The sequence below is a fragment of the Leptidea sinapis genome, chromosome 18 (genome assembly GCF_905404315.1).
Source record: "Leptidea sinapis chromosome 18, ilLepSina1.1, whole genome shotgun sequence".
Lineage (NCBI taxonomy): Eukaryota > Metazoa > Arthropoda > Insecta > Lepidoptera > Pieridae > Leptidea > Leptidea sinapis.
The window spans coordinates 2138568-2154314 of NC_066282.1; the positions used below are offsets into that span (position 1 = coordinate 2138568).

The 15747-nt window shown below is 33.7% G+C and overlaps 1 protein-coding gene across 1 annotated transcript in view; it reads left to right on the forward strand.

The window, feature by feature from the left end:
* LOC126969469 (probable chitinase 10) overlaps positions 1 to 15103 on the forward strand; it is a 137828-nt gene extending 122725 nt beyond the window's left edge. The window contains exons 11-19 of the mRNA XM_050814914.1: positions 1055 to 1254; positions 4822 to 5039; positions 5440 to 5594; positions 6752 to 6923; positions 7563 to 7679; positions 9730 to 9865; positions 10984 to 11156; positions 11709 to 11910; positions 13705 to 15103. Coding sequence (XP_050670871.1) covers positions 1055 to 1254; positions 4822 to 5039; positions 5440 to 5594; positions 6752 to 6923; positions 7563 to 7679; positions 9730 to 9865; positions 10984 to 11156; positions 11709 to 11910; positions 13705 to 13916 — 1585 coding nt within the window. The 3' untranslated portion in view covers positions 13917 to 15103. The remainder of the gene's footprint in view (positions 1 to 1054; positions 1255 to 4821; positions 5040 to 5439; positions 5595 to 6751; positions 6924 to 7562; positions 7680 to 9729; positions 9866 to 10983; positions 11157 to 11708; positions 11911 to 13704) is intronic.
* The last annotated feature ends 644 nt before the right edge of the window (positions 15104 to 15747 follow it).

The following is a 15747-nucleotide window of genomic DNA, read 5'->3' on the forward strand; positions in this document are numbered from 1 at the left end:
TTTAGTTGACCTCAAATTTCAATAGAGAATATGGTCTAAAATTATCTAACACCTGGGATCCAATAATCTCTAAATTAAAACCCATAACTACACAAACCAAAAAAGAAGAGGACACTGTCAGTAAATTTTGCCAATAACCTTCTGTGTACAGCAAATACCACCTCCGAGGAAATAAATGGCGCTAAACTTCATAATGACAACTATGACAAATAGTATCTTTGAATCACTTCATCTGCAGTCCCTCTGAAAACGAGATCTGGAAAGGTCTGGAAATTTCGGGTTAACTAATATAAAAATGTAACTTTAACGCAAACATTAAATGTAAAACCGTTACAATTACACGCGTTTTAAACCTTTAAAAGTGTTTTATTTAAATGTGTAACACTCGCGTTAATTAAAGAAAATACTATACGTAAATTTTGTCCGCAAGCAAATTTTATGATTGTGTTTTTATTTGTATAAACCACCACTTACCATAGAGTAACCATGAACATTTTAACTCCATAATATGACAGATATCAGGTTTTTAAGGTCGCTCTCTATTTTGAAGTGACTTCAAACAAGAGAGCAGGTTCTCAATCCCACTGCATGTTGTTTTAATCCTAAATTTTGAGGAATATTGACTCATTATTACATATTTCTTTCTTTGGTGACCTTAGATTGTATTTTGTTTTCTAAAATACTTCAAGCTAAGAGGACATAGGCCCTCTTAAAATGATCTAACTCTTGGTAAAGGCCTAACCACACGAAGTTTTTACAGCATCTCCTTCAGGCCAATCGTTTCTATGAAGCATTGTTTTTAGGAGAGAAGGCTTTTGGAAATTCTGTGAGGAGTGCATGTTAAAGTAATACTATACATTTTTTCTAAATGAAAATAAGGGACCCGACGAGCAGGACGTTCAGCTGATGGTAATTGATACGCCATGCCCATTACAATGCAGTACTCAGGATTTTTGAAAAACACGAAAATTCTGAGTGGCACTACAGTTGCGCTCGTCATTTGCCCAGTAATTTCACTAGCTGCTTTTAATACATGGTCTGATTATTTTGACAGGGAAGAACTAAGAGGCATATCCCGTGGAAAGGACGCAAAAGATATTGACTGGTCTAAAGTCGCAGCAAGCGCTGTTATTGAAGTCACTGAGAAACCAGAGCCGATTAAGATCAGCCTGTCCGAAGTTATCAGCAAAGTGAAGAGGCCTACGAAGACTGTTATTATTAAGAATAATAATGCCGCCATACTTGATAAAAGCAGTAAGTATTTGTAGAAATTTAATATCGTCTAGTAATTTGGATCCCTTGCGCTTGAGAAGATATTACAACGTAAGATGTTTGGTAAGAAATGAAGGTACTGTACATAACCAAAAATACCCAAAGTCTAGTTTTAATTAATGTTTATCATATTGTCTTAAAAGCGGTTTAATTAATTTAATAAATAAATAAAAAAATAGATTTTTTTAACTAGGACGGATTCGGATTAAGGAATTAGGATGTCAACCCACTATGATCACTTAATATCAGGTAACTCGTACGCTCGTTTGTTCTCCTCTTTGAAAAAAAAAGAAGTTAGCAGCTATGAATTCTTTCCATGAAAATTATTGCGATGAGACGCACAAAGTTGCATGTTCCGTACTAAGCCCTATAGAAAATTAAATAAATTAATATGGCAGCATATGGAATACGTATTCCAATATGTTGGTTACCTTTATTCCAACAACAGGGCGGTTTTTTACACAGAATACCGCTAGATATCAAATCAACATTACTTTATTTATTTAGATCTATTTACCACGTAACAAAATTTTGGAAAAGGTTGAGCTATTAAGAGAGAGTTGAATTGAGAGTTGAGATATTAAGTTACTAAATACTCAAACTTCAAATACTCATACAAATACAAATGATTTAGTTAAAAAAGTAAATGTTAATTAAAAACCACAAGAGTAATTGAGTATGGTAGATGTACTAATTTACACACGCTGAAAATAAATAATGGTGTAATACCTAAAGCTTAAGCGAGCATTTATTAACGATAACATATGCGCAGAGGCGATGAAAGCTTGGAAATAATACATGTGGTTGGAAATACTGAAGGCAAAAGATCGCGCGGTCGTTCTCCAACAAGATAGACCGTCCAAATTAAAAACTCGTCAACCAAATTCTCGACGGTTGTAAGAGACGCGCTGGAGACAGAATCCGGTGGAGGCCGATCATCCGCTCTGCTGCTATATGCTGAAGACGATCCTCAGACATGAGGGACAGACCCAAGAGATAAAACATAACAATAATTTTTACAACTTGAAGCAGAGTTTCCGATCACAGGATCAGTTCAGGGCAGGATCGCCTCCCTTGATCGATGGCATCTTTTTCTGTCGTGTAGCAGTAATGCGCAAACATTATTGTATTTCGCTTCGAAGGTAGTGAAATTACTGGGCAAATGATACAACTTAAGGAAAGCTAAGTATTTGGGTACATACTAGAATATTGATTGTTATTGCATTGTAGTAGGCAGCGAGTATACTATAACCTCATAAGAATAGCATGCTTTACTTTATATGTACCTAAAACTTTTCTCGTATATTTAAAAAAAAACTTTCTTCATATCAGTATAAACACTTTCTTTAGAGATTTTCGTTTAAAGCAATGATGGTTGAATGACTGCCAGCTTTCACAATATATGAAAGTGAATATCAGTATGAGTAATATGTTAGCTACCTTTGAAAATTGGGGCAAATGAGTTAACACTTTCAGAGAATCTTTCTTGCACTGAAACTAAACCAATTATTAACTTAAGCTACCGAGCTCTCTTCTTACCAAAGTTTCCTCGCAAAGTAAATTTGATTTACTGAGGTAAAATTTGTAGCGAACGTGTATTTCTTTTGAGTAGCGAAATAAGATAAATTGAAAATATATTTAATGTAATTTTAGCAACAATTAATTCACTTGATAACGGTTTTTTCAATTTTTTTTGTGTAGTTGTCACCTCATATTTCCACCGATTGTGGCGGTCCCTTTGAAAAAAAAAATATGTTACGATGAAATCTGTAAGTAGGTAACCTCCTCCAAATTTATGAGCCAACAGCGTTATTTGAAAACCAAAAGCATTGTATATTTAATTCACAAAGTATCACTTGGTCTTAGTTATCAAGTGAGAAATTTTAAAAGGAATTATGTATCAGTCATGTTATTGTCCGTCGACATAAGCTTTACTTTTACTCATATATGCAGACTATTTATTTTTGGACTTCTTCTCAATTGCCTGGGCAAGTTACAATTGTAAAATACAAAAATACCAATTTCAAAGAGACATATAGTATCAAACCAGGTTTTTTTTATGAAAATAAGGGATGAGACGAGCAGGACGGTCAGCAGATGATAATTGACATACCCTGCCCATTATAATGCAGTGCTGATCAGGATTCTTGAAAGACCTATCTGTGCAGCACTACAACTGCGCTCGTCACCTTGAGACATAAGATGTTAAGTCTTTTTTGCCCAGTAATCACTAGCCACGGCGCCCTTCATACCGAAACACAATAATGGTTACACATTACTGCTTCACGGCAGAAATAGGCGCCGTTGTGACGAGCCGGCATCCTGTGCAAAGGAGCCATCCACTTGTGAAGTGTACAAATGATACAAACAAAGAATTATAAAATAAATTTACTCTACATTTTAAAGTCCGTGATAATTAAAGTACATGATGACTAGGTATTAGTTGAAACCAAAATATTTCATATTAACTTTAACCAACGTACCTTACCTTACCTTTAACCAATACTTATAGTATTGAATGTCATAATTTTTTTAGGGGTTTTAAAGGTTTCCTTAGCATTAATCAATTTATTGTCTATTTATATCTACAAACATGCAACGGTATACTTACAGGCATAGAAAGCTATAATATCTCAAGAACTTATTTTATTCAAGAAAAGTTGTGCTACTTTGTAAGTATTAAAGTAGTACGCTTGGCAAGTAAATGCACTTTAAAGTTATATTTACGACGTCTGAGCGAACAAATCGTAGGGTGTCACAAGGGTCACTTTTAGGTACTTACTTGTTACTAACAGTCAACAATAGGTTTTGGGACAAAGACGACGTAGTGCTAAAAGTTCTGACATTGAGTGCTTTTACACTCGACACTCGTAACCAGAATGCTAAGAGCCACGACATTGTATTTGCCTGAGATTTTATTACAGCAATTGTGGGACTAGCAGGTCCAAGAGTTATTGGCTCGTTAAGAAGAATGGGAGTTTATGAGTTTTGTGATTTAGGCACGTCAGGTTTATGAGCCAAAGCGATAGAACTTAAAAGTTCACGTCTTGAACTTTTACGCGTTAGTACGTAATAAATGACTAGTAACGTGCAAGTATTCCTTAAGGCCCTAAACTTTTTATAGGAGTGCTGTCAAAGAAATTTATGAAAGTAATTACTTTGAAGATATTGCAATTCTTTTCACATTTCTCCAAAGTTTGCCAGAGTGATTGACGAATGGAAAATTAAAAAAGCATTTCCGTTAACTTCTGGAGAAACTTTTGCGTTATCAATCATAAAGAAGCGTTAGAGATGAATTATTTTTAATATTAGCCATAGATAAATGAATTCCTTTTCTTGTACACAATATACCTTCGTCAAAATTAATCTTTTGAAGGATTTTGATCAAGTATTTATTAAAAAACCCTACACTGTCTTACAACCTTTCTTTGCCTATTTTATGTTTACTACCTTGTTCTTGTATTATTAAAACATTATCTTTATGGGTATATATATTATAAATCTAAATATTTGGCGCAATGAAATTTCTAAATTAAGCCTTATTTTCAGAACGCGAACCGCAAATCCTTTGTTACTTGACATCGTGGTCATCCAAACGTCCAAGTGCAGGAAGATTCAGTCCAGAGAACGTTGACCCCACACTTTGCACTCACATCATATACGCCTTCGCAACACTCAAGGATCATAAACTGGCAGAAGGAGATGAAAAGGATGCGGATATGTATGATAAAGTTGTTGCACTTCGTGAAAAGAATCCTAACTTAAAGGTATTTTGCCCTTTCTCTTATTGTGTCTATTACTTGTAATTATAACTGCCTACTAAATCCGATATCCATCGATGGACAATTCTACGTTTTACTTTTTTTGAGTATTGTACAAAAATTAGATAAAAACTAAATATTTATTAATAACTGCAGTGCGCTGCACAATTCAAACAAAATCTGGAATAAGTTGCGAAATTTAAAAAAATATTGCATGTTTTATAGTTTCTTCTTTAGTTCCAATTTTATTTTTGTCCAAACTTTTTTTTAATACTTAACATATTATTTTCATACAAATATCAATGAAACAATGACGAAAAATTGTTAAGAATAAAGCATGATTTACCAGATAAAGGTTTGAATTTATTCCTAAGTCTTAACAACAATTTTCCTTTTCCCTTTTCAGATCTTGTTAGCCATCGGTGGCTGGGCATTCGGATCAACTCCTTTCAAAGAGCTGACATCTAACGTGTTCAGAATGAATCAGTTTGTGTACGAAGCTATCGAGTTTCTCAGGGACTACCAATTTAATGGACTTGACATCGATTGGGAATATCCAAGGTAAGTAAAACATTGTTCTATTTATATGCGTTTATAAGAAATGTTTTGATATTATAATTAATATAAAAATACACATGAGCATACATTATGCTGTCATATATATATATTTTTATCTATAGATATAAATAAAATTGGAGTGTCTGTTTGTTATATTGAAATAACCATTTTGTACTACATGTATATGAATATATACATGTAGTACATATAGTACATACATAGTTTACATGTAGTAAAAAAATAATTTTTTTTTTCTATTTTTGTCTGTCTGTCTGTTTGTTCCGGCTAATCTCTGAAAAGGCTGGACCTATTTTGACGGGACTTTTATTGGCATGTAGCTGATGTAATAAGGAGTAACTTAGGCTGCGCTTATTTTAGAAAAATTCTTATATTTTAGAAAAATAAAGTAATGCAATGTCCAAGAAACGCTAAAAATATTTTTTATAGCGAAACAACGTTTGCCGGGTCAGCTTGTTGTATATAGGATTCACTCATCAAACGTCAAATAACTACCACACATTCGAAAATCTTTGTTATAAAAAAATATTCGTCACAGTATAATTTCTTACAATATTTGCTTTTTATTGAATAACCTGAGGGCGGTTGCTCCATTTCCATTGCCCAAAAATTGTTAACTTGTAACTTGACTTAGCAGTAGGCATAACATGTTTATGTTTGTCCCTGGTATGCCTATCAACATACATAATTTTATCAAGAATATATTGAGATTGAACGGTAAAAATGTATATCTTTATCAATTATTTTTAATTTTTTGTTATTTAGAACACTTCTTTCAAATAATTTGTCAGTTATGGGAACGAATTTTTTAATCTTTAAATTAAGTTAAGGCTATAAAAACTCTTAAAAATAGTGGGATTCATTGTAAGAGCAGTTCAGACTTAATTGGAACGAAATGATTGACGTTAACTACATTACTGAGTCTTGAATCTGGGTGGGTGGGTTATAAATCACCGATATTTACTCAGCATCTGCAAGGAAATTGCATGTGTCACCATTCCCTGCCCACGACCAGAATCCACCTACTTAATTGTTAATACTGCCACAAAATCTTCGATACAATGCCACTGGAACGAGAAGCCCAGTTTTCTTTTGTATTATGTCCTGTTCAACCAAATTAAATCCAACATCCTTATCAACAGAGGAGCAGATGACAGAGCTGCTTATGTGTCCTTGCTAAAGGAACTGCGACTGGCGTTCGAAGGTGAAGCCAAGACATCTGGCCAGCCTCGACTCTTACTGACTGCTGCAGTTCCAGCGTCCTTTGAAGCGATCGCAGCTGGATATGATGTGCCTGAGATCTCCAAATACTTAGTAAGTTAATTTTATTACATAAATTACCAACAAGAATTCAAACGATATTTAATATGTATAATAAAGTAAACTCTATTACCATGTGGAAGATCAATTGGATAGTGAGGCTACTCAGTTGGCCGAAATAGATTCCTAATAAGGAATCAGATTCTAACATTTAAATGAATCAAATAACAGAAAAGAAAAACTTTACGTTTACAAATTTTATTTGATCAAGGATTGCAAAACCGTGTTACATAATATATTACTTAAATTTTTAAGACTTTCGTGAGATATCATTAACTATAATATTTACTTATATCGGTGTTGACACTGATTATTTTCCCCCGCCCTGTCAAGCCGCTCACTACGATCACAAAATCGTAGTGCTAGATAGGACGCGACAACACTCACCCTGAGTGCCTCTGATGGGTCCATAATTCGTCGGTACTAACACCTATTAAATGCCAGCAAATTCCACTTTAATTAATGAAAATAATATATTACTTACTTTTATTTTAAAGTTAATCAATAAACAATTAAGATATTGAGAATTATTTAACTAATTAGTTTGCAACTTTGATATAGAAGATTTATAACTGTTTATTGTATAATTATGAATAAATAAGTCCATTAGATAATTAATAACAATTTCGACAGGATTTTATCAACGTAATGACGTATGACTTCCACGGACAATGGGAGAGACAAGTTGGGCACAACAGTCCCCTCTTCCCCCTCGAGAGTGCAACCAGCTACCAGAAGAAATTGACAGTGGTATGTATAGTTGTAGGTTACTTCCCTACATGAACTTCATTCTTATGAAGTGATCTCGTTGATCACTTATATAAATATATATATGAGTAATAAAAGGCCATGATCATGGACATGCAATACCAGACAATACCGCTATATATCATTTGGTAGTTTATTATAAAATATAACACAATCCACTAAAAGATTTAGCAATTTTACGGAGCCTAGTAGATGGAATCACGAGTTTATGTTTGTTTCGAGCATTGACATGATGTACATCACTATTCTTTTTAAATTGGCTAATATGTTTATGAGCGTATAGGAGGTCCTCGCATATATTCTGGCAGCGTACATTTAATATATTAATTTCACTAAACTTTTCTCTCAATGATTCTTTTTACATCATCCTTTTTCACTACAACACTCTTTTTGGTGATATTATGGTTATTAGGACGGGTTTTATTAGGATATGAATTTAATAATATAGTTTTTAAAATATGTTATGTTTTTATAATTTTGTGGGAGGCTACGTTGCACAGGATGTCGGCTAGATTATGGGTACCACAACAGCGCCTATTTCTGAAGCAGTAATCTGCTTCACGGCAGAAACGGTGGTACACATTAGTGTGAGCATAATGTTGTTTCGGTCTGAAGAGCGGCGTAGCTAGTGAAATTACTGGGCAAATGAGACTTAACATCTCTTGTCTCAAGGTGACAAGCGCAATTGTAGTGTCGCTCAGAATTTTTGGGGTTTTCAAGAATCCTGAGCGGCACTGCATTGTAATGGGCAGAGGGTATGAATAACTATCAGCTGAAGTCCTGCTCCTCTCGTCCCTTACTAACATACTTACCACGAATTATCTTGCCAAAAACTAGGCATAGCACAGCTGTACTACAGGCGCAAGACAACGATATATTTAATACGATATACATATTCACCGTCGCGGTCTAAAATGTTTTAAGTTTTCAAATTAGATTATTTATCACACTGTGCGCAGTAAAGGCTAAAATGCTATATCTAGGATCAAATTCAAATTCAAATATTTTTATTCAAAATAGGATGCGAAATCACTTATTGAAAGTCAAAAACTACCACCCATTCCAAAATGAATGCCTCAGGCCTGAGAAGAATGGGCGCAACAAACTCAGCGAGCTTTTTTTTTTCATCAAAAATATGTTTTACAATTAAAGTAACAAAGTAACATTGTACAATTAAACTTATTATTTAATAGCCTGAGGGCGCTCGCTCCTTTCCCAATGTGTGGTATCATTAAGAAAGTCATTTATGTTATAGTAACCTTTACCACACAAACGTTTTTTAACAATTCTTTTGAATAACGTAATACTTTTGTTTTGAACATTCTCTGGGATCCTGTTGTAAAAGCATATACATCGCCCCACAAAAGACTTGTTAACTCGACTTAGTCGAGTAGTAGGCATTATAAGCTTATGTCTGTTCCTGGTGTTAACATTATGGTTATGACAGTTTCTGGTAAATTCACTTATGTGCCTATGAACATACATTACATTATCAAGAATATATTGAGAAGCAACAGTCAAGTTGTTAATTTCTTTGAATTTTGCTCTCAATGATTCCTTAGGGCCTAGGTTATAAATAGCGCGAATAGCCCTCTTCTGCAGCACAAATATTGTATTAATATCGGCAGCGCTGCCCCACAGCAATATACCATAGGACATAATACTATGGAAGTAACTAAAGTATCATATTACCTGCCTAATCAAATCAACGACTTAATATTATATCGCCGACTTTGTGACATCGATGTGTGCTTGCAATTATAAACCTTAAGGTGGTAAACATTCCCAGACCGCGATCGCACACATAAGCATCCATGGCTCGAAAATAAATGTTTTCAGGAACCTGGGACGTCTGGCGGCAGGGTCGCTAGCCACTGAGCTATTTGGATCGTCATACATTTCTTAGCAAATATTTTTACCTATTGAACTGTTTTGTCCCTTACTGTCAAGAGCCAATGTAACTTCAGTTAGGTTAGAGTGTTAGGAGCACCATTTCAAATTTATCTACAGCAGTATTAATAATATATTCCAGGACTACTCAGCCAGGGAATGGGTACGACAAGGAGCACCGAAGGAGAAACTCATGATTGGAATGCCCACATATGGAAGATCTTTCTCATTGATAAACGAGACTCAGTTTGATATTGGTGCACCAGCATCTGGTGGAGGTAAGTTGTCTTCCACAGAATTATTCTAGGATATTTTATAAATCAGGTTTTTAATTACCAAATAAATAGGCCTATGTGGAATAGTTTATAAATCGTAAATAGTTAGTCATTTTTTATTTATTATTATTTTTATATAAAACGAGACGAGAAAGAAGTGACGCTTAGGACAGGCCTGTCTCACTAAGTACGCGCGGCGGCCACGCCAGCGTGGCTTATCCATCAGGGAATCATGAACGAGCTTTGTTCGTCGTCTACTTCAGATAATAGATACAGTAACAGTTGGGAAGTCCAATTCTTCAACCATTTGAGATACGTCAGCTCACTGCAAAAGACATAATAAGATTCATGAAAATAATCAATGTTAGCAGTGAGCTATAGTTAACAGTGGCTATCACAATAGATCACATTGGTCGTAGTGAAACAGGGCCGAAATGAACTGGATCAAAGCCACTTTACAAACCATAACCATACAGTAACAGTTACACAGTGCTTTTTTAGAGTTCCGTAGCCAAATAGCAATAAATGGAACCCTTATGGATTCGTTATGTCTGTCTATCTGTCCGTTTATATGTCACAGAATCTTTTTTCCGATACTATAGGAACTATACCGTTGAAACTTGTTAAGTAGATGTATTTTGTGAACTGCATTAAAAATAGAAAAAAAACAATAAATTTTGGAGATCCCATACTTACACCTGAAACTCAAAAAACTTTTTTCATCAAAACCATAGTGTGGGTATTTATGGACAGTTCTTCAAAAATGATTTCGAGGTTTCTAATATCATTTTTTACTAAACTAAACTAACTAAATGATAAAATTTAGAAAATATATAATGTACATTATCATGCAAACTTCCACCGAAAATTGGTTTGAACTAGATCTAGTAAGTAGTTTTTTAATAGGTTATAGATAACTTAATTTAACAAAATACACTTTTATTAAAACATCGATCAAAGTAACACCGAACTACAAGAGCTTTTATATTATGTTACTTGCTGCTACGGAACCCTTCCTCTTTTTTTTTGTTATTAAAAATGATGTATTTGTAAAGATAACTCTTTGTATCCATTATCTATGAGCTCTGTTCTATAGATATTGTTTTAATTGTTTGTTTCAGGTCAAGCTGGTCGCTACACAAACGAGGCTGGCTTTATGTCCTACTACGAGATCTGTGACTTCCTGCGAGAGGACAACACGACGCTCGTGTGGGATAATGAACAGATGGTGCCCTTCGCGTACAGAGACGACCAGTGGGTCGGCTTTGATGATGAGAGGTCATTGAAAACTAAGGTGAGGCCATATTGGAATTTTTTATAAATGTGCTTTTTATCTTTGCTATTGATGCACAAGATTGGGGCTCGTATTTTGATGGTGGGTAATTAACTTCATCATGATGAGACACTGATCAAGTTGATAAATTCTCACAATGAATAGGACATATTATTTTTGCCTTCATTATTATAATAGTTCACAAGATATTGGATGTCATCTATTTTCCTGAGAACACTCCATTGGTCTACTCCCAGCGAATACAAAAAAAATCCTCAATAGATTTTTCAGTATCAGCGAATTCAAGGTCGGACAGATTTAGATTTACAAATAAATATATATTCTTTTGTTTGAACATTAGCAATAAGATAATTTCTGTATTGAATCTACAATAGTTAGCCTTAGCTAATTTAGATCAAAACGCCTACTTATTACATGCAGTGTTTGCGTTAAAATGGTCTTACATTAACCTGTAGCTACAACTTAGTTTTGTTTAAAAAAACCGTGATTTTACATTATAATGTAAAATATAGCTAGCGAACCAAATAAGTAATATTTATTTTTGGTTCTCAGATGGCCTGGCTGAAGGAAGAAGGCTTCGGTGGCATTATGGTCTGGTCTATAGACATGGATGACTTCCGAGGCTCCTGTGGTACCGGGAAGTACCCTCTGATCACCGCCATGAAACAAGAGCTTGGCGAATACAAAGTGCGGCTAGAATTTGATGGTCCTTACGAATCTTCCAACCCCAATGGACAATACACGACAAAAGACCGTAAGTATATAACGCTATACTATATTTACCATGATTAAAGGGTATCTTCAAAAAGGATTCTTTATTAAATATAACTATAATAGTGTTTTCTAATATATGTGTGATTTGTGAAACCATGTGTCGAATTTAAATTTAATTAATGTTTTCAGTTTTATAGCACTGTGTCACCCATATTTAAATTTAATGTTAAACTATACACAGAAAGTTTCAATTCATTAAACAGCTTGTAGTAGTTATAATAAATATTTACACATAGTTTTTTAAATTCAGTCATTCATATAATTTAATGTGAAATCGGGAAATTGTAGTAACCCTTAAGGGCTAGCCTTAACCCTTATAAATATCAGAATTAAGACATAAAACGGCTTTACAACAATTTATACAAAAAAAATATATAGATTTATATTTTATTATGGATCTATTAAATAAAAATATTTACAACAATGCTATAAACTATAGTTTCAATATAATATAATAATAATAATAATATTGACACACTTTTTACACAAATTATCTTTCCCCAAGTTAAGCATATATTATAGCCTGTGTTATGGGTTACAAGACAATGATATATTTAATACAATATACTTACTTAAACATACATAAATTCATATAAACATACATAAATACATTTAAACATTCATGACTCGGAAACAAACATCCGTATTCATCATATAAATACTTGCTCCTACCAGGATTCGAACCTGGGACCTCTAGCTTAGTAGGTAGGATCGCTAACCACTCGACTATACATGTCGTCGATACAATACTTATAATGATTACATGAAGTGAAAACTACAATTGCGAAGTGTTCCAAGAATACTGGCAACATTTCCTGGTTGGATAGGTCGGTTGATCCGTTGGCTCAAATAGCTGCCATCGCTTGGGTTTCCACTAGCTGTCTAGGTCTATGGAAACAATCTATGAACAATAGTACTATATACAACTTCCGTGCCTTCAGACACCACGTGCCAAGTGTCCAAGAGTGATGTAAGACTCACTGACAATGATTTAATTATTCTACGGCAGAGTACGAGAAACGTGTGTCTTCTCGTGAACATAATGAGATCAATTAATTAATAAAAACAAGAAATTACATCAAAGAGCAATTCTAAAGGAATCAATTTTGAGAAAATAAATGCCTTTTATGCCAAGTATTTTAATTGACCTGGATAGTTTAATCTCGATACTTCGAAAGTAGGTACGAATAGAGAGTCATAATATTTTACATTACAATAATTATGATTACCACAGAGTATCTAAGTAAGTATAAGTAACTTTGATCACCGCGGCCTTATACACTCTAGTAACACCAGAGGAATCACAAATCCCTCTAATACACATATTATTATATAATTTGAAACCTAAAAACATATTGGAACGTGGCCTGGACGATCGAACCGGGTGCAATGAAATTTACTGTCTTCCATAGTAGAAGCTGGTGTTTCGAGTATTTTTATACTTTTAAGCCTATAGGCTAGATTATGGATACCATAACGGCGCCTATTTCTGCCGTGAAGCAGTAATGTGTAAATATTACTGTGTTTCGGTCTGAAGGGCGCCGTAGCTAGTGAAATTACTGGGCAAATGAGACTTAACATCTTATGTCTCAAGGTTACGAGCGCAATTATAGTGCCGCTCAGAATTTTTGGGTTTTTCAAGAATCCTGAGCGGCCGCGGCACTGCATTGTAATGGGGAAGGCGTATCAATTATCATCAGTTGAACGTCCTGCTCGTCTCGTCCCTTATTTTTTACTAGTATTGGTAAGTAATTATTATTTTTTTTTATCACAGCCACTGAAGTAACATGCGAAGAAGAAGACGGTCATATATCATACCACCCTGATAAAGCTGACTGCACAATGTACTACATGTGCGAGGGAGAGAGGAAACACCACATGCCGTGTCCTTCCAACCTTGTCTTCAACCCGAACGAGAACGTATGCGACTGGCCGGAAAATGTGGAAGGATGCACTCATCACACACAAGCACCGGCGAGTCGATAGGACTTAGAAATATACTTAATACTTACTTACTTTCTGTTATTTCAGTGTTTTGCTTTTTAACTAAGCCATAATTATAGTATTTCCAGTTGATAACGTTATACTATTTTTATTAATTTTAATAAATAAATGTAGCTATAAGACAGTTAACTGGAAAATTAAATGGAAAGGTATTTCTACATTATCATCTTACGAATTTCTCGTCAAATGTTTTAATATCTACTGCCCTGCTAAAACACCTTATGTAATAGCATTCCATCAAAAATTTTAAGTAAATATTTATTTATAACGAAGGTATCAATTGGTATGTGTGATATATTGTAAAGATTTAGAATGTTGTACTTATATACGATTAGTATGTAAGCACTTATGTAATTTAAAATAGTTCTAATTTAATTTAAGTGTCTATAGCTGTTAATTTAAAAGTGCTTTTTTTATTAAATATAGTATTTTTTTACCATATTCGAGGCGTATTCTATATTTATGTTTGGTTTATATGCAGCAATTTTATTAATATAATCTCCACCTAATGGTAACAAAAAATGTAAATGAATATTAGCTAGACAATTTTAAAATTTGTTTGAAATATGACTACAAGAATTAAGCTGTTAGAATACTAAATAATACTAATTGACATATTTATATAAATAACAATAAACTCACTTAAAATTAATTCACAAAAATGAATCACTAAAACTTACGAATGAATAATTAGGTTGTAAAATTTATAATGTTTGGTAGGTAGGACATAGGTTTCAACTGTTTTCTATCCCACGAAAATATTATTAACCTATACAATTATTAATGTTTTTCACATATTTATGATTAATGAGAAGAAGCTGCTTGTTTCAATTATATAATCTTTATTCACAAATTGAAAAATTTAAATTAATTTAAATTAAATTGAATGTACAAGTAATAATTTTTTTATGTAAATCGATACAACTAATCGATATGATAATTATTTTTGAAACAATATTGTAAATATGTGACTGACATATAAATATATTATATAATATCTTAATACTCAAATCAGCTACAAACACTGCCCTTAAGTAACTGCCCGTAGAGTAATGTGACGATTTTATAATTATAATTTATATACTAAGTAGACGAATGAATTAAGTTTGTAAATATCGTATTTAGATACAAAATGAGATGTTAGAATATTATTAAAAAGTTTTAATTTACTTTTAGTTTTATTTGTAATTCTGCCTGACAACCTGGGTCAAATGAAACATTAAATAACGTTATAATCTGAATAATTTTTGCATCTACATATCAATGAGTTGATGCCTTCAATATTATCGATGATACCGGGATATGCTGTTTATACCTATACTTAATCTAAGATAACAACCGTAGATTAAGTATTGGTCTCCGCTGCGCTCCACCTAGATACCGCAGGCATAGTCGCAAAGTACGGCAACTAATACTATAAAAACTACGCCCAAGTGGGCGTAATCGAACCACTCTCGAACAATGTGTGACGTTAACGTGCCACATGTTCTGCATTTGCTAATAATTTAAACTAAAATTATACTACAAGAAATAAGAAAGACACTGGGATCATATATTATCAGTAACTATGTTTTATTTTATTAATTTCTATGTAAAATAACACGAAGCGTATGTTACAAAATTTGAAAGATGCCATTGAGTGTCAAGATGCCACGCACATACAAGAATGTAATAGTTGCCGTAATAAAAATATACTACTATTGCTCTTAGGTAGTTCGGTATCTAGTTGGAACGCAGCGGAGACCAATCCTTAATCTTAGGCTGTTACACATTATATACCCTTTTTCCCTATGCTTCCCCGGGGCGTAAGAAG